The 27,181-nt window shown below is 39.8% G+C and overlaps 2 protein-coding genes across 2 annotated transcripts in view; one reads left to right on the plus strand and one right to left on the minus strand.

Annotated features, from left to right (window-relative positions):
• Positions 1-3,430: 3,430 nt before the first annotated feature.
• grapa (GRB2 related adaptor protein a) overlaps positions 3,431-27,181 on the minus strand; it is a 28,748-nt gene continuing 4,997 nt past the window's right edge. Inside the window, exons 2-5 of the mRNA XM_018672843.2 lie at positions 26,714-26,811; positions 25,436-25,555; positions 15,726-15,894; positions 3,431-4,824 (exon numbers count right to left, since the gene is read on the minus strand). Of these exons, the coding sequence (XP_018528359.1) occupies positions 4,639-4,824; positions 15,726-15,894; positions 25,436-25,555; positions 26,714-26,811 (573 nt within the window). The 3' untranslated portion in view covers positions 3,431-4,638. The remainder of the gene's footprint in view (positions 4,825-15,725; positions 15,895-25,435; positions 25,556-26,713; positions 26,812-27,181) is intronic.
• epn2 (epsin 2) overlaps positions 8,835-27,181 on the plus strand; it is a 54,207-nt gene continuing 35,860 nt past the window's right edge. The window contains exon 1 of the mRNA XM_018672839.2: positions 8,835-8,856. The gene's annotated coding sequence lies outside the window, so the exon portion shown is untranslated. The remainder of the gene's footprint in view (positions 8,857-27,181) is intronic.

Genomic DNA, 27,181 nt, shown 5'->3' on the forward strand with positions numbered 1-27,181 from the left:
ATTTACGCAACACCTGTCAGCGAAAGACAAAGAAACAAGTCTTCACAAAGACAGCAGGCAAATCAAACACATAGCCTCTAGGTTTTAAGGTAATTATACTGTATATCTTTCATGTTTGAATAAGAAGTGAGACCTCTGCACCTCACTCAATTATCAGTGGATATCAGTCACATGAGTTAGCCTGGTCTGATCTTTGAAGTCATGTGTGATGTAAGGACATGTCATCAGCCTCTATCTGAGACAGTGGGGGAATAAGAGATTACATTATAAGGCTGACATGGCTGTACTGTAGCATGGTGCTCACAGTGAGGTATTCATCAGACATTACATGCAGGAACATAACTTATTCATTTGCTGTGGTTACCTGTGGTATGCCCACAGGCTAACAGTGAAAATAAAAACAATAGGAAAGTGGTTAAATGTAAACATGTTAATGAAGACTAATGCTTGTTGAAATGTTAGTTTTGCTGCAAAGATTCAGGTTTTATGTTTCCATTACTGATATGCCATATTAAAGACACTATAGGTTTACCCAGTTCTAATTAGATAATTAAAATGCAGATCTCTGCAGAAACATTAAAATACTTGTTACCTCTGGTTCAGGTTGGCTTGAAGAACTTTGGCATTAGAAAAAGGTGTGGACTGACTGACTTAAAGATTTCCTAGAAGGCTTACAGGAGAGAATTACTTCGACTGTTCAGACTGAAAGCAGCATTGTGTAAAAAAAAAAAAAAATCAGTGGGGTCCCTATATAGAAGACAAAGTAACACAGGGTCATCTGGTGTAAAAGCTGAAAGTGGCGCAGCTTTTGTCACAATACAGTGCAGTGTCATCTGGCAATCAAATACTTGCAAATGCACATTCCTGGTAAGTTAGAGTGTTTTGGACAAGCCTTCATGCTGAAAGATATATTACTCAAATTGGCCTCCTAGATTGTTTTTCATAACTCTGCTATCTAAAGCAACACACCCTTAAAAAGCCTCCTTACAGAGGTCATGTTACAGTAGTGACAGAGCAGTCTCATTTCACAACACAAATAATTTGGGTTCAGCCGGTTGCACACAGAGTATGCTGTAGGTCAGTCTCTGAATGGTAGATGGAAGCTGGCTGTATTGCCGACTTTTCAAACGCTGTAACCCTCCCCTGCAGGCCTGCAGGCTGCAGAGGCTGAACTGTGTAGGATGGAGGGATGCGATAGAGTTCGGCTTGACTTCTTGAGGGCAGCATTACCTGAGGAAGCTTTAAATATTTACATTGGCTGTCACTGAGCATCACATGTTTAGTCACTCACTGAATCTTACTTACTGATTCATCCATTGTCCATCTCATCCTTGGTTTTATTCAGCTGCTCATGTGCCTAATTATCTAATCAAGTGTTCTGTTGGTATAAAGAGTGTTGGACTGGTTTGCAGGCTGGTTGTGGTTATTTCTCCTCTCACTGTCAGAGCTTCAACAGCCAGAGGCTGTCACTCAGTCGAACTGGTTCAACTGTTTAGTTGTATTGGCCTCTAACACCTGTGAATATCACTGATGTCACAGCTCACACACCTTCCCTCGCTGCTTGCTCTTTTATTGTCACTCTCATGCGTACAGTTGACACACGGCTTCTGCACCCTGCCTTTCCATACTTCATCAGTATTCTGCATCCTCCGCTCTGTTTTATCGTCTCTCGCCGATCCCCATTTTTCACTTTTTAAGATTTTTCTTATTCTCTACCCTGTCTTGTTTCGATGCTATCTCACAGCTCCACTCTTTGTCTGTCTACCGCACTTTCCTGTTCTCATCTGTTACTTTTAACTGAGCATTTTGCTTTGTGACAGCGTGTCAGTGACGTTTAGTATTCTTATGTTGTCTCACTCCTAGTGTATGACACAAATATGTCATCATAAATGTGTCGGTCTGTCTCGCACACACACATAGCGCAGCCCTTTGTCTGCCGCACACACACTTCAAAATGACTGTGCAGTTTTAAAACAGAACAGAAAGGAGCAGCACTATTTCTGGTTACACCTTTAACTCCTTTCGTCTACTCCTCTGCTGGATATCCGGTGGTTTATTGACTAACTGTCATTGGCAAGCCAGAGGTGACTCTGTCAGGAGGAATGAAGAAAGTGGTTTGTTTGACAAAAAAAAGAAAGAGAAGAAAGACAAAGAGGAGACAAAGGAGTGAAAGAACACAGAACATAAGTAAGTCAGTCCAGGGGAATTAAAGGATGTAACCCTGTTTCCTGCTTCATTTCCTAGTGAAAGAAGCAGCACCGCATTCCTCACATAGCACCAGTCAACCTTCAGAGTACACCACACTGACATACATAATGACGTCTGATGTCTGTCTGTCAACAGCTTAAGTGCTGTTCAGACACACACATATAAACACACTCAGACGTGAACTAATGTTATGTTGACAACAATAATTAAATGACAATGAGATCTCCGCTGGCATGTACATAGTTCATTGTGAGACAGTACGATGCTGTCACACACTAATTAGAATATTATTAACATATTAATTTCATAATAGTAGTAGTAGTAGTCACAAAGTTGTGTGGACAGCTGCAACCAATGATTATTTTAATCATCAATTAAATCAACCCTATCTTTATTTGAAATGAATCATTTAGTTACAGAGCCAAATAAATGTCTGCAAATTGTTGGTTTTATCCAAACAACAAAACAAAATGCAAAGACATTTTATTCACAAGGATGTAAAACAGAGCGACAAAGAGAAACTGGGGCCATTCTTACTTGATAAATTACTTGAATCTATTATTAAAATATTTGACTAATCAAAATGGATTTTATGCAATTAAGTGCTCAGTTGTGACATTTGGTGGACAGCTTGTGTGTACTGTACAGTAATGACCAAAAAGCACGGTTTCATTCTCTGCTCTGTGTCAAATATCATGGCAAATGTCATGAAATTGCACTTTACTTGTGAAATAAAGTGGCATTATGAGCATGAAATTTCATTCATTAAATAGGACTGCATGGCACAAAATGTGTCATAAAGTGCTGTGCTGTGTGCATTGTTTCACTTCATTATTCTGTTGGAATTGTTGCAAAAATAAGAAATGTGGGCTGTGATTCAGAGGCTGTAACTGCAGACGAGTTCAAAAAAAATAAATAAATAAAACCTACAAAATTGTTGAGGTCGACAATGTATGACAAACAAACAGACAAACAACAGCAAAGAGGAACAGTGATCATAATGTAAAAGTATAGCAATATGGTGGACATATACAGTAGTTGGCTACAAGATTCAGAAGGGATCATAAATATTATCAGGTGGAACCTCACTTAATCCGCCTCTGCAGCAGTGTTTCACGTGTTCATGGTATTTTGTGTACCCCATTTGTTTGTATTATTTAAATAGATAAATTCCTATTACAAACATTTTAATGTTATTGAACAATAATGTTCAAGCTTCAAGTTCAAAGAGGTAAATGTATCACTTTATTTGAATGATTTGTCATTACAGGTTAAGGAAGACCAGTCCTAGTTCTCACTGTTAGTCACATAAAATGTGGTTTTCTTAAACTCTTTGTTGCAACAGAAACAAAAGCTTTATACAATGTTTAACCTGACATGTAATATATGTCTTCTAAGATTACACATGAATGAGAATAAATACATAGAAACAAACAAATGATCCATAAATTCAGTTTAGCATATTACATTTTAAGCTATGTATTATAAAACAAAGTGGCGTCCGGGCAGTATTAGTCTCACTGGTCACTGGAACACTGTAACTGCCTTTAACTGGTCCACAGAGCACACACACACACACACACACACACACACAGTCATAATCAGCATCCCCAAACTCACACATGCCCATTCCTATCGCCACATAATAAACATAAACATACATAAAGGTTGTAGATTTACATGTGTTCAGACCCACATTTTACACACAAATCCCTCCAGTCACACTCACACAACACCAGCCCGGTGAGAGAGAGAGAGGAATCTGCTGTGTCAGTATCCACAGAGTGTCTGGCCCAAATATTCACAACACAATGACTCTTCTGTGTCTCTCTCTGCTCAGCTCACCGGATCTCCTCGTGGGAACGACTGCAAAATACTGGAGCAAATCCTGACTCATCTGCAGCAGAGAAAACCCTGCCCTTCCTCCACAAGCTCCCATGGGCCACACACTCTTCATTTTTTTTCATCAGGTTAGTGTGTGTGTGTGTGGTGTGTGTGTGTGTGTGTTTCTTTTATTTAGCCTGCACCAGTGCTGATAAGCTGTAATAAATGATTATGCCTGGGAGTATGTGTGTATACGTTTGTCTGTTTGTGTGTATATGTGTGTGTGAGTTCTCCACAGTGTAAAGGTCCATATCTGGATTTTTATTTTTATTTTACATGATTAAAGAGAAGTGGAGTTGTAGGATCAGGTGGAAGCGATTGGTGAGTCTATAGCAGCTGATTGGGCAAGGCATGTGATTGACATGTGACATCGCAGGAAAATGGGAGGAGTCAGTAACATATGAGCAGTTCAGCGGCGACTCAGCTGTCATCTGCTCCAGAATTTAATGGGCAAGTGCAGAGCAGGGGAGCAGTGTGAGGAATGGGGTCAAGACGGCTCGTTGAAGAACCTGTGGGAATGGCTCCATCTTTGACTGACACATCAGGTCATTGGCAATGGTAAATAGGCTGGACGTACTCCGGGGGGAAGTAGCCCACGTGCCCATGGCAACGGCCCCTCCAGCGCAGTGAATCGGAGCAATCAATGAGTTCGATGACATCACCACGCAGGAAGCGTAGCTGGGAAGGGTGGTGGGGCGTGAAGTCGAAGAGAGCGTGTGCATGATGGGGACGCTGTGGAAGAGAAGGAGAAAAACAGGGAAATAGGGAGAAGAAAAGAAGAGAAAGTTAATAAAAACTAGCTATATGAAATTACAGGTAGTGCAGTTTAAACAGAAAAATGGAACCTCACTGTTATTTTTTGGATATTCATGAAATCACACTCTTTTAAAAATATTATTTCATTTTTGAAACAATAGCTGTTCAATTTACATTCTGTAAGTACCTCTCTATACTAGGTCTCATTGTTAGTGGCGGAGTCCGCCACACTTGCCTCAAATTGTCTTTGCACAATGTGTAATCTAACATTACTGTTTTTAATTTTAAAAATCAGCCTCACTGCTACTGGTTAATCTCTGTTATGACCCCAGAGGTTGGCTAGGGGATGAGAGCAGTAACAGTTAAATTTATCAGAGTAAGAGTAAGTGAAGTAAGCTGATAATAAAGCAATTAACTATACTGCTGTGCCAGAGCTATAATAAATTGCAGTTAATGCAAATCAACATTCCTTACTTCTGCTTCACATTAAAAGCATTCAACTACCAAAACACAGCGAAGCTTTCAATGTGATGTGAAACATGAAATCATGTGGTTATTGACTGACTTTGACTGACCTCTGTCAAGTTTGTTTGGCTGCACTATAAACAGATGCACTGTTTGCTCCTCTGTTGTAATTCTCAAATGTAACTGCTTAAGGAGTGTCGCTGTTACCACCAATAACTCTGAGTGAGGCCAAATCAACCAGGACTGAAATGTTAGGGAACTTCAAAGGGGAGCACCATTTACTTCAAAACAACCCCTCTGTTATGGACAGTGGCAGTGGCATCAAACACAGGTTCATGAAACATTTGCAAACCAGCTGAATGATAGTTTATTGAATAGAAAAGTTATAGAATTTTACAGCCTATTAAAAGAAATGATGTAGCAATTAGCTTGAACTTACAAACAAGTTTTCTGTGCTGCGTCTCTCTCCACATCCCCTGTCATCAGTCTGAATTAGCATTGTGGGTGTGACTTAATATGTTTTGTTTTTATGTGTAATGACTGACCGATGACATACTTTTACTAAAACATGTCATCAGTCTGCGATCACAAATTTAACTACCTGATCTGTGCTTGTTGCAGCTAACTAGTTTAATAATTATTAGTTAAATTAGTAATTCAAACCAAGACTTTGACGAGACACTCTATTTGGAGGAGTTAGTGGAAATAAAAGGCCTAAAACTTTATTTTGTCTTTTTGTAATGACCAACTTATTGCATTGTTTTATATTTAAACAAGCAGTTTTGGTTTGCTGTCTCTAACATGGGAATTCTAACCAAGACAGCAGCAGCGCTACAGACCAAAGAAAAATATCAACATGAGACTATATAAACCACAAATACTCAGTGATGACTGATAATATTTTCTTCTGATTGATTAATTATAGGTAGATATAAGATGTCTCGCTCTCATGATACCATCCCTGTCTGTTAAATGTGAAGCCACCAGTCAGTTAACTTGGCATAAAAACTGGAAACAGACATACTGAAACACAGACAGTGAGTTGGTGAGGTGAACAGGCTGGAAGACAAACTAACAGGTAGGTAGGTGGATAAAAAAAAAAAGAAGCCAGCTAGTCCATATTTACACATTACAGTTTTCTACTGCCACTCCCAACTTGATCGTATGAAATGTAATTTATACCAAATGTGTCCTTATGTGACAACAAAAGTTTATTTCACAGGGAATATAAAACCACTAATCACTCTGTGGTTTAGGCTTTTGAACAGGGTGTGTATTTCAAGAAACTTCAGCATGTACAACTTCATGAACCATGTAAATCAGGCTGTGCAGCTCTTCCTCTCATAAACTTTGTTCACTATTGGTTACATGTGGGCCTTATCAGAGCAGAGCAGCTTTAAACAGAATAAATGACAAAACAGTGATTTGAGAAAAAGAGAGAGTAAAATACAGGGAGAGACAGGTAGAGTGTGTGATGTGTGTTAGGGCGAGATAAGAGCACACACCTATAAACATATACGTACTAAAAACAGCTCTCTCTGTGTTAAACAGTGGTCCACGGCAAGGTGAACTGTTTTCAATTCAGCCCACAAATGATGTGCTTTCGTACCGTCTCACTGCGTTTTTCTTTCAGATCACAAAAAGTATTGCTTTTCTTCTCCCCTGATAGCCGGCCTTCCTCTGATCTCTGTTGACTCGAGAAGTAAAAGCAGTTTAAGAGTAGCAGAATAAAAGCGGCTATTTTAAGGAGAGCGTCTTGAACTTAACTAACCTCTTAGCTGTCAAGTTGTACTCCCACAGAGAAAAGCGAATGTGATCTGAACAGGGAGGGAGCAGAGACATTGGGAAGAATACCAATATTGTATTTCTTTATGTATCATGCGTATGATAGGTATCTGTGTTGCAATTCTGGGCTTTATTTCTGCGGCGTGCTCTGTTTTAGACCAAAGCCCAGTGTTATAGCATCTAGGCAGAGGTAGGCACACACACATAAACAAGTGCAATCACGAACCAGACAGCAGGATTAGGATCAAGAGATGCAGACACAATCTATCAATCCCACAAATCTATAAAATCCTCATGGTCTTATCCTTTATTGTTTCGCTGATCTAGTCTAGACTTCTAGTTTGTGTGTGCGTGCACGTACACTCTGCCTAAACTCCAAGTGTTTGGGCGTGAGGGAGCATGTGTGTGCAGGCCCCTGTTTGCTCGGGTGTGTGTATGAGTTTGTATGTGCAACACCTGTGACTTTTGTGTTAATACGCAGGGAGAACCCATTCATTTCTCTGCCCCAGCTTGTGAGGAGAAATGGTTCGGGTGGAGAAATATGGACCCTCTGTTTGAGCTGCGTTCGGCTGCCCTGTGATCAGCCTCCTCTCCAGCGCCCGCTCCAACCCAGAGCGAGTGCTGACAGTGGAACAAATTACTCCGCAACATCAATGGACTACAGCTTTGTACTAGATTTGTCTCTGCACAGACACAGACACACACACATTTTTAAAGCAGAAAAAAGTGCCTCTGTTTCCACTTGAAAATGACAAGGTGTCAAGAGAGCAAAGTTTTGCAATGAACAATGTTTGAAGAAAAAGCTTAGAGACACAAGGACATGGGGGGATATGTTGGTGGAAGAAATGACAAAAAAAAAACCCACTAAGAATTATTTCCCATCCTGCCATAGTGAGATAAGAAGCGATCTAGGGCCATGTAATAAGCTGATGTGGAATTAGCTTGGAAAGACTAACTGTACAATGGGAAGGATGACACAAAAAAGCAACGCAACGTGATTCGACGATGGAATTGGTCCTCGACAGACTTAGTTTATGTCTGTGAACTGGCCCATATAGTCAAAAACAAAAGGAAACTATTGTGGCGGTGTCAGAAACTGTGAGAAAGACAAGTCAAACAGGGAGTAATCAGCCCAAGACAATATTTCCATGAATCATTTACAGTACATGGGTTGAAGTTAAGACTCTGTAACCTTGTTTTCATGCATTCATTTAATAATCTAAAGGTCTAAAGGGAGCGATGTAAGAACTGTTTTTTCCTTATATTTTTATGCTTTTAGTGTCACTGCCTAAATTTGCAGTGGTACTGTATGCTGGTAACAGAAGAAATGGGTATTCTATTAATATTTAATATTTTTCTATCTATGTATACTTGACCAACCCATAAGGGTAGGAAAGGTTTACTGCATCTACCATTAACATTAAGTAGATCATTATTTCTGTAAGTGAAGCCTCAGTAGAGTGAAGGCTGAGTCGTAAGGGTGTGTGGAGACCGCGCTCAGTGAAATCCATGCAATGGGCGTCTGAGGTTTGTTGATGCCGAAGGCCGAGACGAAGCCCCACAGATACAGAGACCAGCTGACGGTGACTTTATGCAAAATGACAGTCAAAAAGCCAGTTGGGACCTGAGCTAAATTTAATGTTTCAAATGTGCTTTAATCTGCAGACCTGACTACAGCATAACAAAGACCCGTGAGTTGGATTACAGATGATGATGATGCTGATACATCAGAACATCTAAGAAGCCAATGCAGACAAGGTAGGATGGAGTTATATCTGATCTTGTCTCCTTGCTCTCTTTGTTCTGCCGCAAGATTAAAGCTGAAGATAAAAACAGACTTTCGGGAGAAGTTTTTGGAAATTTGAAATGATTCAGAACTGAGATCAGTCCGAAATAATGACTCAATTTCTAGCACAAGGTTTAGCTCTTGAACATCAAACCTATAGTATATTACATAACCTGTATAACGTCACCAGTGAGGGACAGGTTATAATTTTGGCAGACAATGGGTTTAACTTTACAAAATGCTTGAGATGCTTGATCGTTGCTAAATCATTGTCCATTTGCGTTTTTAAAATAGGTCATGGAAAATGTAATTTACCCCTCAAGACTCAAATTAAAACAGTTACAAACAACAAAATAAACAAGAACACAGACATAAAGGTATGACTAAGCTGCTGTGATCTGATGTGGAGCGACAGATTTTTTCTAAGGCTATAAAGCCATGTAGGTAAACACAGCACCTTCAGCACGCCACCCTCAGCTATGGAGCATTACTGTGATATATATTTCTCTGGGTCATGATGAACATGGTGACCTATAGTTTGAGAACAGTCACAGCCAGTGTGCTACTGTTGGAATGATACAAGGTTACTTACAATTTGAGAATTAAGAGGTTGTAACAAAGATTTCAGGGGTTGATCTGTTCTGTTTTTATACTTTTCCATCTCTCCAGCACTTCTGCTTCCTCAGTATCAGTTGCAAACATAGCATGGCTTTGTATAGCTATACAAGATTATCTATCTCTATATAGATGAAAATTGTAAAACTTATTCATGGATCTTTTTCCAAGTATTCTGGGTTTGTTAATTGGTCAAATCCAGGTTTCAGTGTTTGCAGCCCAAAGGAGGATACATAATACATTTTAGGACAGTAGTCATGTGCTGTATGTAAACAAAGCCCACCTATCACACAATGCTTATTAGATCTAAACATTAATAGAGAACAACAGGGTGACCTATGACCACCATCATTCAGACCTCAGGCAAATAATATAGAATAAGTATTATTTACTGTGACAATGAACCTTAAATAATCATGTTCCTGATTTGATGGCATTTGTTCTGACCTGGGGCAAATCACAGTAACTCATATAATTTTGTTCTGTATATGGAATTAACTTGGGACTGAAATAAAAACAAAACAAAACAAAACAAACAAACAAACAAAACAATATATTGGAATAGAAAATAAAACACGTCTTCATTTGTTGGAAGTCTGATATGATTTCTAAAATTTAGCTGAGAAGTCTTTAATAGAGTTATTACAAGACTCATTCTACAGCAGTTAGAAACTAATTCAACACATTAAAACATACCTTCCAGCATAATCATTGTCCTGTTGAGTGTAAATCAGTCAATAGAAAATGAATTGGAAGCTTCTTTGACAATTAGTTCACTGTTTCAGTCAGTTTTCAAAACTGCCAAAGTAAAACTGCAGAAAATCTTTTTCTTTTATGTCACTGTAAATGGAATATTTTTGAGGTTTTGCACTCTCAGATATAACCAGTGGATGGTGTTTTGGGCTGTGAGAGATTTCAATGGACTTTCCCACTGTTTTCTGACAGTTTACAGATAAAACTAGTAACTGAATAATCTGCAGGTTGATCAATAATTAATACAATCATTAGTTGCAGATAAGATAAAGCTGTGTGAATAGACGTCCATTGATAAGACAAAAAAAAAAACATATTTAAAGAGCCACTGCTCAAGAGATGATTGCTAACTGTTCATTCACTGAAGAATTCGGTGCATATTGACTGAGTCTATCATCACAGTAAAATGTAATAAAGAGAGTAAGTGGAGTATAATATAGCAATAAAATTAACAAGCATAAACATCTTGTTAAAGTCTTCAATCCATTTTATATTGGTGATGAAAAATCTTAAAGCAGGAAAATAATGAAGCATCTGTCTTAGTTCTGTATCCACTATTCATATTTCATACAGGCTTTGCCAAAGGAAACAGATTAACAGAGTATTAGTTTGCTTGAATTCACATCAGACCATAGATCCACTACAGGTCTATAGTAGAAGAGAAGATTATTTTGATCATGACAGAATGATAGTTTTGAAATAGCAATGTGAGCAGATGGAGCTGTTAATTACTGTTATTATTTTACTATAATGCTACCATATGATTAACATAAGGTTAAAGGTCACAACACCAGCACCTCAGCCAAGAACAGATGATAACCACTGTTGGTGGCACAGCTACCTAATAAATTACTGTATGAACACTAGAGAACTCAATTCTCAAAAAGACCAGGTGTTGTTTCACTGTGTTAGCTGCTCACATTAAAGAGATTTAGATTGTGACAGTATTTAGGTCATACAGTTTATTAGTCTCCCATGGGACAACCGTCATTATCTTCCATTTAACTACCATCATAATGCCCTAAAGCTAAATTCTTCCCTTGCACCTGCTCCAGTTGCATTTGTTCAGAAGACTGAATGTACTATGCAACATCCCCAGTGATTTAGAACATGTATGAAACTGTTTAGGTGTGAGGCCTGATGTGACTAAAAACAAGAAGTCAATTTGTGAGAGGCTGCTCTGTGAAACAAAACCCTGTTTTTAGAAAATCACAAAAACCTGTCACCCTCATCCTGAAAGTCTGCTGCTGCTCCACCAAGTGACATACAGTACCAGTCTGCGACACAACCCCGTTTGAGTTATAAAATCAAGTTTCAGAAAATAAAAGTTGATGAAAGACTCGAGTCCAGCTGGCTTGAGCGCTAAAATTCACTCCATTACACTCACACAACAGCAAGTATATGAAGAAATTAGGGGGGGGGGTCTCTGATTTATTGAAGTAAAGCTCACACATCACAAAGATCAATAAATGGATCATCTTCAAAAGAGCATAAGATTCAGACAGAGCTTTTCTACTCAACACATTCCATCACTTATTATTCTTCTGCTGCTTGTGGTCATGAACCACTATATTGATATTGTGCTCTATATTTTATTCTGTTTAGAATTAGAAACTTCTGTTCATCTATGTGTTCATTCCTTTATTTCATGCATTCTTTAAAATGCATGAGAATACTCCAGGCAGTGCATTTGAAACTAGCTTTCTTTCTTTCAGGTATTGTTTTTGTTTTGTTTTTGTAAAGACATATTACTGCAGTCATTCTGCTCCAAGCTTTTTACTAAAACCTGATCACACATCAGACTGGGGAAAAAAGTGAGAGAAATACCAATACAAAATACCCTCTGGATATATATAAACACATCACAGGATGTATGTGCATGTCTGTTTAGATGCCATTTCCTCTCTCAATTTAATTCTAATAACACTGACTCATTTGACCCTAACCTTACTTCCTATCTGACTGTCTCAGATATACCACAAAACAGCAGTAGTTGGCTATCTGCATCCCAAAACCTTAGATGCAGGTGCCACATCACTACTCTTTCTTTACTGCATGCAGAGAGCAGAGCTGATAGTTGAGTGCAGGGTTCAATTTTCCAGCAAAATGAACCAGAGGAGAAGCAAAAAAGCAGTGGTCACAAGCAGACCTCATCTGCAGGACTGTTTGGAAATCAGATGTTAGTTTGATGGGTCGACGGAGAACGGTATTAAAAGCTTTCTGAACCCATTAAAATGGCCACAAATGTTTTACAGAAGTCAAACACATTGGGTCTGAAATGTTTTACATCTCCAAAGCAATTTTATAACTTTTTTCATATAAATTTGATTTGCTATTCAAATTGCATCTTTGAAAACGCAGCTCTGCTCTGAGACTTGATTACAAGTATTTTTCCCATCATTTCCCATGTGGAAAATAGACAAAACTTTATTTTTGCCCACACTAATGAAGTTAAAATCTGAATTAAATGTGAAACAGAGAGCTGAAGAACTGGTAATGGTGTTACACTAGATCACAGAGGTCATGTGGCATTGTGACATTCAATATTAAACTGGTTTATTAGTCACCACACATAATGAGCTGCATCTCTAATGAGTAATGTGACCTAAATGTATCTTGTCACATCCAGTTAATCCTCGACTTGAATGGAATTTCAGAATGAGATGAAAATAAAGTTAAGTGCAGTGCTTTATAGAATATGTATCCCCTTCTTTACTGTGCAAATTTCAAAAATTTGCTGGCCATGAGAATCACAGTATGTTGGTATTACTATTATACTGTTCTTACGTGGGAATGAATACAAATGAATGTCTCTGTTAAAGAGTTCAGTGCGTGCAGAGTTCAGTGACTCTATATTCCTTGGGTAGCTTCAGGGTGCTCACTGACGTTATTGAAGGTAGGTGTGTTTCCCTGCTCCCATCCCTGGTTTTTTCTACAGGCACTCGACATTAGTGATTGAGAGTAGAATATTTTTCAGGTGGATTTTACCCAATGTTAGTGTTCGTGTATTAAATCGAGGGTAACAACTTTCAGGCCATGTATTGTTGTACTTTTGTAGTTGTACTTATAGTATTTTTCTCGGGGTATGTTACATTGTGTAAAATATACCCGACGTTAGTGATGGTGTTACAAAAGTCAATGTTAGTGTTCTAGGCTTAAGCAGGTAGTTTCAAATATTTACAGCTGCAGCCGCAGCGCTAATGTGTGGGAAGTTCCAAATACGGTTTGTGGGTCAGTGACCGGGTTTTAGTAATTTGTTATGTTTATGAGAACAGGCGTGGCTTGAAGGGGATGTTGTTTGTAGGAGGCATGGTTTGTAGGTTCTGTAAAGCTGCAGCTGGACCCTTCTTGGTAGTTTATCATCCTGTTACCATGCAAATGTTTGCTATTAGCACAAAACGTAAGTCCAGCTCAGGCTGGTGTTTCACCATAAACCACATTAGAGAAATTAAAAGTCTGATCTGATGATAGCACTATAAGGAAAGTCAGGGGATCATCGAAAGTCATGTTGATTCATCCTCTTTCTTGTCGTTCTGTATATGTTTTGCTCAGGACTGTTTTTAGTCATGCTGCCAGCATGTATAAAAAGAAAGCCAACTATCCTCATGGCTCAGTTGATTCCGCTGCACTAAAGAGAAGTAAGAGTTTTAATGTTGTGCATAAAAAACAATACAAAACATTTTTCTGGGCATTGCTATGGAAACAGGTATTAGATTGAAGGCACAACCCAACAGAAAACGATCCACACCCAGGAATCCCAGCTCTCTTTGTTGAATTCCTAATCATCTAAATATGTGTTTACCCTCCCAGTTGTAAATCAAATATGCTCTCTGTGTGGCAGCTTCTTCTTATCCGAATATGACTTTACGTTTGACTTCTCTCAGTGATCAGCACTGCATCTTTGATTCCTTAATGAATGTAGGGAACATTCATTAGGTGCCGAGCTACAGAAGTGGACATGATGTGATAAGTATTAGCACGCGGCTGGTTTTACAGTGATACGAACATGCTGTCATGTCAGCACCGCTTTGGAATCAAATCCATCCGTAGCGACCCGGTTTGCCTGTGGGCGCAGCTTGCCTGCCGCTCCCAGGAATAGTCGCAGTGCAATGTGATCTTGTCTGCATAATGAGTTCACAATAACAACAGCAGCAGCTTCTCCCATGGTGACACCATCATGGAAACTACCTGTCATTTGTATTTTCTCTTGTTAAACCTGACAAGGAAGTATTGTGAAGACGTTGAAATAAGGGAAACGCCTTTGGGTTGGATGACAAGTTCTTCTTCCCGAGCATTACTGTGTGCTGTTATTAGATCTAATCTAATTGATACAATAAAGTACATTGTTAACAAATGATCCTAGAGCTTGAGATACAGATGAGAGTACAGATGTGACAGCCTGACCTATAGAGAGAAACTGGACCAAACTCAACAAACTAAACTAATGTTCTGTCCAGACTTGACTTGAAGGAACTAAATCATGTCTCAAGTAAATAATTGCCTTTAAAATCAGTTTTCTTTAGCGCTGCGGTGTTCACTCCCTCTGGCTCAGCGCCTAAGATGACTGATTTGGTTCTGCTCCTAACTGGCGGCAGTCCTGTGATCTTTCATTACAAGCTGCACCTCCACGTCAAACCCTGCTGCCACAGTCACAGCTCCAGAAATTTCCCCAACATATGGACTGTTCCCATAGCTGTCAGCTCCATTTTAAAAAATGGTTATGCCTTGAAGTCACTGCGAAATGAAATATGAATACCTGGGTAGCTTGTTATGTTTGTCCTAACATTCTGACTTGACAACAGGTTGAAAAAAAAATATCACATTTGTCAAAATGCAGTTTCAGTGAGAGCATAGATAGAAGGGGGAAATGGAAGACAGATGATGAGACAGATGACGACAAGAACAGATGTGTTTTAAATGGTTCAGGGGAGGAGAATTTAAAATTATATTGCTAAGAAAAAAATAGTGCTACATTATTGATAAGGACTTAGGTGAGTTCCTGGAAAGTGAGACAAAAGGAGACAGATGGGAACAGAGCAGCACTTCCTGCTGAGTTGTAGTATGAATAATAAGAATTAAGAAAACCAAAACAGCTGATGCTGTATATAGAAGGTTTAATCATTTCATTTTGTTAATATAATTATTTTATTATTGTCTCATTATTCTGTGATCTGAGCATAAGCTTTCTAAATTAGTCACACTACAATGATTCTTTGTGATAATTCTGAACTACACAGTTACAGTTTGGAAAATATGTGTTAAATATTCTTTAATTGCTTTGTTTATTATTAAATGATTGCTCAGCCTGATATTTAACTAATAGATGTAACTAATGCCATGTTTTAAAATGAGCTATTTGCCTTGTTTGCTTTAGTAGCTGTGCTAGTAGTTAATAGCTAAAAAAATTGTCAGGTGTTTGTGGTTTTAAGTATTTTAGGCTAAATAGCTTTAAAAAACAAAGAGTCATGCTCACCCTTGCAAAGTGCTCGGGGTCTCTCAGAAAGACGGTCCTCTCCTTAGCGATGCTGTTGCTATGGTAGAACTCCACCAGCTCGTTGAGAGAGGAGAAGAGCTCGTCCCACACGTAGTACTGACTACAGCGATCCTGCAGCACCTTGAAATGCTGAACATGGTCCCCATAACTGCAGAGGAAATAAACGGAGAGATGGAGAGAATTTTACAATAGTTTCTCATCTGAAAAGGGCATTATGAAGATATACCACTCCCTCGTATGCCTTCAGTGGGTTCATGTGATCAACACAATTCACTAAGTCATTATAGATGCTACAGACTGTAAAAAAATGGAAGTGACCAGTATCCTGAGCCTGTTGTTGTCACAACAGAAAGATTAACATCATCTGATCTTCCTGTCTCAGAGTCCAGTGTGTCTTCACATCACAAACTGCGTTTTGCATACAATAAATCTGGAGCAGCTTCAGTTTGATAACAACAGTCTTGGCCTTTGGTCCTCACAGCCCCCCCTTTAACTCCACAGCTGTCAGCTGTCAGGGCTGGCATGCAGTCAGTGCCGTCTTGTTCATTTTTCCTCCTCAAAACACACTGGAGCTGCCTTTATTCCCCATTTTACGTTATTTTCATTGGTTTTTATTTTCTATACTATATTTCTACCGGGCACAATTAGTCCTGAGTGTTGACTACAATAGACAAAACAAGAGAATAAAGCTTACAAGGCTGGTACATTTATAAAGAGAAACTCACACTGAAAAAATGTGGAAAATCTAAATCAACATAATTAGTAGAGAATGGATGCCATTACCAGTGCAGCCTTTTTTTTTAGTGTGTGTGAGTCATATTATGGAATTAAAAGAGGAAACAATGACATTTACATGAGCTGTTCTGTGGGTCTGGGGGATTCTGTACAAAGCAGATGATGTGAAACAAATGTAGAAAATTACAGAAAATATTTATGTACCAGCACGAGTGATTTTGATGAATACAAGGTTGATGTGGGGAAAGAAACTAATTTAGTGTAGCTAAAAAATAAAAAAATAAATAAATCAGATGACATAAACAGAAATAGCCACAGTGTTGGAGTGCATGCCTAATTGTTGTGATTAAAAGAGTTTGGCCAGTATTCATTGGCAATCATACCTGCTCCCCTATCCTGCTCCGTGGTGGTTGCTAAGTAACTTGCCAGCTTTATCTTTAGAAATCTGGACATCTCACCATGATCATGCTGTTATATAACCGCATTTAATATGCAGGCGGAAGTCAATATGACTCCCCCATATTTCTAAACAGATCACAGAGTAGGTGTATGTGTTAGGCCTATGTTAATGATTGTTAAAATCTCATTTCCCATGTTTGTCAAAAGTGGGAAAAACAGTGTTAACATCCTCTTTATCACCTTTTTTGTTGTAACATCATTGGAGTTAAAATCTAGCAGATTCTTCCTATAAATATTTCTTTTCCCTAGAACAAGCGCAATTTGGCATTTGTAGTTTAACCTTTAAATGAATTCCTCTATCTAGTCTAATTGGCGCTGTTCAAAGCTCAGAGATAGTAAATGAGCAACGGCTTGTTTCAGCCAGAATTTGCTTTCTCTATTCAGCTGCCGAGCTCTGTGAACAAGCAAGGACTGACTCCCTGATGACTGGATGGCATTCAGCTACACCTCTACCCTGCCCCTCTTTCTCTGCCTTCTCTGTTTCACCCCGCGTGTCCTTATTTCCCTCCTCTCAAACCCAAGTCAGTCTCCAAAAAAAGAGTGTAAAAAAAGTGCTTTCAGTTCAAAACATTAATTTAAGACAAATGTGAAGTTTTTTGACTTATTTTTTGGATTGACACTATAACAGCCTTTGTAGTCTTTGAATGCTAACTCATTCTGTGTGAGCGGCAGTGTTATCTGTCAGTCTTTTCTTCCTTTGCTTTGCCTTTGGGTCTGTATTCCTCTCACTCTTATCCATTATCTGACTTCTATCTAACTTTTCCCTCCCTATCGCAATTCCTCTTGTTATCTGCTCCACTGTGTCTCCATCGCCTCTCTCCATCCAGCCTTATCCCTCCACTCGCTCTCGACACAAAATTGAGATCTTCTCTGTGAATGATCTCCATCAGCCCCACCGCTGTCTCTAGTTGTCTTGCGCCCTCTGCTGCACCGTATTGGTGGGGCTCGGTTACTGCCGCCACCAGCCGTGCACCTGTGCGCCTGTTTGTCTCGAGCGTGACAAAGCCTGCGCCGGATGACAGAGACACAATAAGTCAGGATCTATGAGGACAGGAACTGTGGAAGGTGGAGAGAGGAGCAGAGATTAAAGACAGGATGCTGACAGGACAAGGACTTTCCCTTTAGGGGGTTCACAAATAATGTAATGCAGAATGAAACACCTCAAATTCTGAGAAGGAAGGAAAAGGGAAACAAAGCATCATTTTAAGTGGTGCTGTGGCCTGTTAACCACATCTAGTTCATATTTCCTGTTGGTGTTAGGCAATAGTAGCCATGCCATTATAGCAAGTAAAAAATAAAAGAGTCAAAAAACTGTCTAAAATCTTTCATACTGAATTTTGCAGATGAGTTCTACATGTTGTGTCAGTAGCGACGCTTTTGGCTAAGCACACCAAAAAAAATCAAACCACGAATTCCTGTGGCACCCTCCGTACAGCTGACCAGATTCCATTTAAATATTTAGCAACACTTAAAACACAGCATCACATCTCAACACTCAGTTTGCCCTGCAGCGCAAACAAAACTTGTGTAATCTGTTATAACACAGATACTATCTGGGCTGCACCTCACTGAGTTGTAACATGTAAATTCACAGTATAGATCATGTACTACCCCTAATCTTAGTCCAGCAGTTACCAGCAAAGGTCTGTAAAAGTGAAAAAAGGTGTTTTAACGAGGAAGGAAAAAGACAAAGAGAGGAAGCAGATGAAATGTTGTATCTGTGTCAGGTGATGTCTTATTGAAGGTTTTATTAATTATTACCCAGAGATATTAGAGAACCAGTGTGCTATAACAACACAGACAGCATCTGTCTCAGCTTCATCACACACACTCTTTCTCTCTCTCACACACACATGCACAAAGCACACTCTCCAAGTGCCCTCTCATCTCCCTGATCCAGTGTAATTAAGGCCCACAGCGATAGAGAGATTATGTTCTTTTTCCAACTAAAAGGAAACGAGAGAGAGAGATTAAGAGAGAACAAGAGTGAGGAAGATTGAAAGAGAGAAAATGAAATAGATGTAGCGATAGAAGCCACAGCGAGAGATATACTGTAGATGAGGACAGAAGTTATTTTTAAAACTTTTACTCCGTGCCAGCACAATTCAAGATGCGTGAAGGTCATCTGTCCATGTTTCTCTCGACTTCCTCCATCAATCTATTCTCACTTCCCTGTTCTCGCTGTCTCTTTCTGCTGCAAGCCCCCCTTCTCTAATCTGCTGTTCAGTTTTTTAAACCACTGCAGATGTCTGCAATACTTCACACAGACACACTGACACCTCCAGCTGTCAATTTAACTCTGTGACTGTGTGTTAGTAACTGATGGTCGTGTCAAGAAGGTATCAGTCTGTGCGATGGCTGCAAATCACAGATTACAATCATGTGCCGACATATGTGTCTGTTGGTGTGTGTGTGTGTGACTACCTGTCCATGGCTTGTATCTCATGTATGACAGCGAGTCATAGTGGCCATTACTGTGTATTTACATTATGTGTGTGTGATTTTTGTAAGTGTGTGTCATCCTGTGATTGCATGTCAGCCAAGCATGTCAGTGAGCAGCATTAAAAAGCACTGCTGTCACCTGCTTCGATAGATGGATGAAGAGAGAGGGAGGAAGTGTGTGTGTGTGTGTGTGTGGTGTGTGTGTGTGTGTGTGCTCTGAGGGTGCAGAGAGGGAGCTGAGATGGAGTGAATCAGGACAAGAATGATAAAAGATGTTTGGTGGAGGCAATTTAGCCGAAAGCGTGTTGACGGCTCAATAAGGAGCCTATCAGACAGAAATGATATGAGCCCAAGAAAGTGAGAAAGACACTCTTCTTGAATCAGTTATCATCAGATAGAAAACAGACACTTACCCTAAACAAACATCGATTATATGTAGACGAGCAAAACTTCGTTTTTTGCTTTTGAAAAAAATACTTTCCTTGTACAGCTCTGTATCATTTTCAACTCCTTTTACAATGAATTTAAACATGAAGTCTTGCATGTCAGACCTGAAAATTAGGACAGACTGATACAATCAGGCTTAGAACAAAAGCTGTTGTCACTGGTTGAGATATATTTCAGGGAATGGAGCCCATATCAGCAACTGGCAACTTTTAGCTGCAATAAAGGAATCCCTGTAATAAATATAGATTTGAGTAGTTACATAATAGTTTGTCAGAGCCAGAGCTGCTTCGAGGGAAGCGATAATCTAGTTCATGTTGATAAATGTCAACAGACAGAGCTAAAGAGCCACAGGTTTTTTTTTTTTTTGGCTTTTTTGGTAATCTTAGAAAAACCCTTAAGTTATAAGCTACAGAGGTAATATACTTAAACTAGAAAATAACTTCAGTTTCTAGTGGCTTTGCAGTCCAGTATAACCCTACATAATGAAAATTTCTGATTTACTTATCTTGTCTAGCTGACTGTCCAAGAGATTAGTTAACCCAGCCTGTAGTGAATTTGTTAAGGTAATTAGCACTGCTGCTGTAGGCTACCTGGTAAATTCTTAAAAGGCATAGTTTGGTAGGTTGATAAATATACTTGTGAACTTTGTTGCCAAGAGTTAGGTGAGAATATTAATACCAAAATATGAATGATGAATATAAAGCTACAGCCAGTAGCCTGTTAGCTTAGCTTAGCACAGAGACTGGCAGAAACAGCTAGCCTGGTTTTATCCAAAGGTAACAAAATAAAAAGTCAGTTACATAAAGACAGGAGCCTTTAAGGTTTTTAAGAAAGATGGATTTATGATTTTATGACATTATATTTTTACCCAACTTTTTAGTTACCCCTATAGATCCAGAGAAGAGAAAAGGTAGAGGATAGAGTAAAGATGGAATTAAGTGAGAGAAAAAATGTAATAAAAAAGAAACTGAGAAAGAAAAGGAGGAGCCCCTCTGGAGGGTTTGTCTCCCAGGGGACCAGCTGGTCTTACTTTAGCTCTACTGTCAGCATGAGAAAACAGAGAAATAAGAACTTAAATCACCCCCACCCTCCACCCGCTGTAAGCTTTTCCTATCTATTTTATCTGCTGCTGCTGCTGCTTGCTCTTTCCCTCTGTTTCTTCATCTCTCTTTATATTTTCCCCTCTCCTCTGTATTTCTCTCTGTATTTATGGCTCTGTCTCTCTCAAGTCTCTCTCAGCTGTGTTTTGGTCACTGAACTGTGGTATTAAATAGAGCCACTGAGCTATGAGGTAAACTGCAGAGCTGATAATAGAGAAGACCAATGCACCAGCCTTTCAGTGTTTGCTACACAATTTGGCAAAGATGTCTTCATTATGGATATTTCCAAATCCCTCCAGCAGCCCTTTGTTTATTTATTCATTGTCTGCAAATAACTTTAAAGGAATAGTTGGCTTATTTGCTTTTTTGAGAGTATGCTGCTGAAACCCTCATGTCTGCAAGCTACAGCCAGCAGCCGGTTAGCTTAGAATAGCACAGAGACTGGAAATAGGGGAAAACACAGAGCCTGGCTCTGTCCAAAGTAACATATTAATAAGTGACCTCAAGGGGCTTTCGTGCTAAGCTAAGATAACTACCCACTGGCATTGCTTCATATTACAGACATTAGAGTGGCATTGGTATTGATTTTCTCATAAAGCAAGAACACAGCTTAAAGGAGAATTTCACCTGGACAGAAAATGAAGCTAACTGCTTCCAGTCCTGTATATTTATTCCAAAACAGTATTGCACTGACTCATTTCTCAGGTATCATGCATATCTTTGACACATTTTCTCCACATGTATTAATTTGTCCAGCTAAAGTACTTAGTGCTATTTGAAAGGTTATCAAGAGTCACTTAGTGTGAAATTGCCCCCTGAAGTGATGACATTCATGGGACACAGAACTCGTGGACAAGATTATTTAGCTGTAAAATAAGCATAGCTTAGGGTCACTTCCCTTTAATGGTCCTCTTTAGAGTAATGACCCTGATAAGAGACTAGTGATGACTGATGACAAGGGGGCTGAATGAACGGCCCAGTTCAGCGCTTACTGTATGAGCCATCAGCCACTGGAAGCATGAGTCAGTGATACTGTATATGGGGCCATGTCAAAAATGTTGGCCAGGAGGATGTTTTCTTCCACTGACAATGTCAACTTAGAGTGGACACAAGACCAAGAACAACAGATGTGGTTTGAATTAATCTGCTGCAGTCTTGAGGAAAAGCACCTGGACTGAACTCCCGGGATAACAAGAGTGAACACACGGAGCTGGAGACACGTCACACACACATAAACAAACAACACAGCTGGCTCAGACAAACCATCAGACTGTTAAAGCAAAGAAAATGTCTTTTGTTCTCCTCGACCTTCACCTAATAAAAAACAAAGGCCACAGGAAAACCATTTTGGTTATGGTTGTTTGTTAGCTTTTGTATGTATGCATTAAGGGGGCTGACTGTTTAATATGAAATGTGTCAAGCAGGACGTAGGTGTGGTGAAACAACCTTGAGCTCTGTCACACCACAAGACATGAAGCAATCAAAAGGAAAGTGATGTCTGCTCTTACAAAATGAAAACACTAGAATGTCTCTAAAAAACATCAAACTAAATAAAAGACACCTGTGTATTGACTTTCCTTTAACATACATTGTCTGCTTTTGCTCTAGTTACTGATTTCCTAGAATGTCTTTTGATGACTCACAGAGACTGTGCATATAGTTGTTACATTAAGCCGTGAGTGTAATGTGTAGGCGGAAGGACAGGTATTGACCATGATTGTGGTAAAGTGTGAATCAGGAAGTGAGATTTTCCATTTGAGATAAAATGAAAGTTCTGTCTCTTGTCTGCAAGAATCTGTAAAATACCACACTGCTGACAACGTGGGACCAGGTACACAACATACTGCCTTTTACTTAAAACTGTGTCAACCTGCCTCAGCTCTTTTTCTTAACTTAAAAATAGTTAGATTCTTTTTTGGAATAGATCGATACAATGGCATTGTGAAAAAGTCAGAAAAGATCAAATATATCCTTTGGGTGCATCGGCTGCTGAATCAAAGAGATCTGTGAAAGCCCAGCTAAGCAAAATGGATTTCTCATCTTTCTCTATAAAAGTCGAGGTTGGCGTCACTTTGCTCCACTTTCCAAAAATAAACTACTAAATAACCCATTGGGACAGTTCCACTGGGCACAATCTGAAGCTATTCCCCCGCCATATATTCTTTCATATCCACCTTTCAAAAAGTATTCTGCTCAAAAAGTGTTTTGAATGAGGGACCCACAATCATGTGTCTGTTTCAGACCACAAAATGCTCCTCTGAGTGATTTTTCATGAAGACCCATCACCTTAAAGGTCAGCAGTCAGAACTGTATCTACCACTGAGGATACTGAGGTCATGTTATTGGTGTTTGGAGATTTTAAAAACCCTGTGGGAAGTTTGCATCCTACATCAGTGGATATTTTACAGGGTGGTGCTAATATATATCTGATTCAGTATATTCAGTATTTAGACGTACAAATTAATGAATAAATAGATGCAGGATTTATTATTTTCTTTCCAGCATTTAGTTTTGGATCACTGTCCAGTGAAAACCATTTTTCTCCAAATTTAGAATTTTTCAGGAAAAGTTGAGGATTAAGTGTACAAAACTCTAAATCCTTCACTCAAGTGGGAGAAAATTCTCCCACTTTGGCTGAACAAACCACTCAAAACTTGTTAATAATCACAAATACTGACAAGTAAAAAAAAAATAAAACTCACTATATTTTGAGACATGGTTGTTGGAGCCTGGTCAAATTCTTCTTGGGGAGGGAGGACTTACAGTCATGACCTTGGTATTTCTCTAAAACCCAGGCCATAGTATGCATTATTGATTGTACTGTGATGATAAAAAAACAACTATGTTTTTCTGGTGTGTAATAATGAATTATAATTTTGTATTTATAGATTTATATATCACTACAACAATATGGCATAGTGAAACCAAGACGATTTAAGACAATGTGATTTAAAGTCTTCAGAATGATAAAACTTAAAACAACCCTTGGTGTCACTATATTATCATGTGATATCAATAAACACATATGTGTAATATCAAATATAAAAAGCCGTTCCCTATGAAAGAGCTTGGTTCAGAAATGCTACATAGCTATTTAAACTGAAAACTGCTGCACGGGATGTTCATTCCAATGAAAGTAAAGTTCTAGTTGAACCTTATCCCACATTCACGGTGTTGCATGATTTCTAACTTCACCCACAGTTCTTCCAACAAATAAAGAAACAAAGTCCCTTTCCTGGCTCCGTTCATGGCTGTGAAAGTGGATCTGATTTTCACGGACTGACGTGACGTCAAAGCCGGACCGCGCTGAGCTGAATCTCCACAGTTACTCCTGTCAGGACATCTCCTCTGACAAGAGAGCCGTCAGCACACAAAGACCGCACACACACTCTCAGACAAACACCTGACCCAATTTTCAAGCTGCTGCACCATCCAGCTATAACAGCCAGAGAGACGTCAACAAACATCCAAAAAAAAACAAAAAAAAAAAACACAAGTAGCATCAAAATCCTCTCTGTCCCCTCTTGGCAAAACTGTTTTACACACAGCACTTCCCTTCTCTTCCCTCACTTTTCTATACTTTTCCCCTTTGATTCTCTTACTGCAAGCAACCTATTTTTCCTTTCCTTTCCTTTCTGTTCCGTTCCGTTTCGTTCCCGTCCTGTCCTGTCCTGCCCTCTCCTGTATTAATGCTTCCAAAAGCCTAAGACAAATCCACTGGGAGAGAGTGTCATGCCCAGACATTGTCATAACCACCCGCTGAACAACCCACAAATCCAACTCTTAACCCCTAACTCGAGCCATCTTACACCTCCAGCTGCAAGCAAGGAGCCAACCATCAGTTCCAGACCTGGCCTTTATTAACACCAAATTTCAGGCTCCATACCCCCCACCAAACCCCAACCACACACACACACACACTCTTCACTTCCAATACCCACACAGCCCCGAGCCCCACAACACCAAGCCTCAGCTGCACCCCTGACTGCCACCACCCTCACCCCCACCCCCGACAAGACAACCGATCGGCCCCCATCAGCAGCTCCAGATGCCGCGGCGTGCCAGAGAGGATTAGCTCACATCAGGCCAGAGGGGTTGCAGATCCTCTCTCTTACCCTCCACCCCACACCTTATCCTCTAAAGCCCTCTCCCTCTGACTGCTCCTCTGATCCCCTGCCACCATCGTAAACACTACGTGCACGCTCGTACGTGCGCACATGCAGAATGTATTAATTAACAAACAAGGGACATGTGAGCATGCAGTATATGTTTGCATGGATCTGCTAAGTGAATGAGATTGCATTAGATGATATGGGATGTAACTTTAATCATCCCTGTGCAGAAACAGGGTGGCTGCAGTAATAAGAGAATACATGAAGAGTAGGAATGATATGTAATAAAAAGGAATACATAGATTGAAGCTGTGTGTGAATTTTAGCTCTCAGGAGAACAAAATGAATGTAAATATGTAAAATGTAGTTCATTAGTTCTTGAATGATCTCCTACCTGACGGACATGGAGAACTCTCCTGGGGCGCTCTCACTCTCTCTGACCAGAAAAGCTCCACACTCCCTGTGTCTGAGTCGACTTTCGGCCACGCCGCGAGATATACGGCCGGCAAACCAGCTGGAGGCAAGAAAGAAAGAAAGAAAGAAAAAAGAACGTAAGAAAGAAAGAAAGAAAGAAAGGGGCCAGCGATGCTGCTGCTGCTTTAATTGTATGATCTATGTTCATCAGATGTTTGAGCAGCTACAATACAACCTAGCACACAAGAACTTGAGAAGGCAGTTTGTTTGGAAATGTAATAACTTTGGATGTTTTTATTTTCAGCACAGCGCAGATCAATGCTGACAAATAAAAGAGAGGTTGAGTGAGGGGGGAGAAAGAAAATATGTAAAATTAGCAGATTGGTGAAGTTATTTTTAAACGCGGCGCTAAATAGCCACGCAACACAAATCCCAAAATGCTGGATTTCAGTTGTCAGCGGCGGAGCGTAAGTAATGGTGTCATTTTTCATTTTATTTTTTTGCTCATTAGTTTTGCTTAGTAGAGCAGTTTGCACGGATGCAAGGCTTGCATAAATGATGTTGTGCTTTCGTGAACCTGCGCTCTGCAACGACAGTCAGTTTGATGACTCAGATAAGAGGAGAGTGCGTCCATCATGGTGGACAAATTATAGGACGCTCTTGGTTGAGGTCATAAGGTCGCGGTGTTCTTGTTTTTTGTTTTTTTTTTCATGGCTATTTCGTGGCTCTGTGAAGAAATCTGGAGGAAAAAGAGGAACACTCATAGACACATTTCCCAGCAGACAACACATCTCCCTACAGTGTGCACAGACTCTGAATGGACCAGTGTTCATCAGTGTTCATTAATGAGCCAGAGCCGCTGTAATGGCTGTGCTGTCAGTTTAGTGTTAGTCTAAACTAAGTAGAAAAGTAGAACCCAGCTGGTGTATGACCATCTGATGGAGATTCAGGGTGTACCAGCAGCTTCACTGTAAACACACACACACACATATACACACGTACATACACCGCTGTACCGTGTGTGATTATGTAAGGCAGCGAGTGAGTGTGTTCCTTTGGGTAGGCTGCCTTATGCCGGAGTGCAGATGTCCAAAGCAGAGTAGAAAACGCCTGGAGCTGCACACACTCACTGATGAGCTGTTTAGATAGACCAGTGCTGGACGTGTGAAATGTATTCAACTGCTTTACAGATGAGCTGAAGACGTGCATGGGTGTGTGTGTGTGTGTGTGTGTGTGTGTGTGTGCTGTGTGTACTTACGCGTGTGGCCGCAGGTTGATGTAGTTTTTTGGGACAAAGCCTTTTCTGTTGTGGAGCTCAGCTGTGTACCAGTTAGGATCATCCTCCATGTTGGTGATCTAGGAGTGAGCACACACACATACACACACACAGATGTAATATTGCCCATAATGATGTTGACGCAGGCTATTTATCAGGTGAAAGGCCACCTTCATTTCTCTCTCTCTCTCTCTCTGTATGCCAGTCTCCTCTCAGGCCTCTCTTCTTCTATAATCTGCTACAGTGGCTTTCATCCATCTTTGTGGGAATCCTCAATTCACACGAAGCACACACGATTATTGGCAAGTTCAAAATGCCACATAGAGACCTTCATGATTAGACACGTGGAGGGCCAGCAAACAGATCTGGCCTGAACTGCGTTAACCCAGAAATTTCATCATACTGTCACGATTCCAGCAATGTTTTCATCACAGCTTCATTTCATGCAGA

The sequence above is a fragment of the Lates calcarifer genome, linkage group LG11 (genome assembly GCF_001640805.2).
Source record: "Lates calcarifer isolate ASB-BC8 linkage group LG11, TLL_Latcal_v3, whole genome shotgun sequence".
NCBI lineage: Eukaryota > Metazoa > Chordata > Actinopteri > Centropomidae > Lates > Lates calcarifer.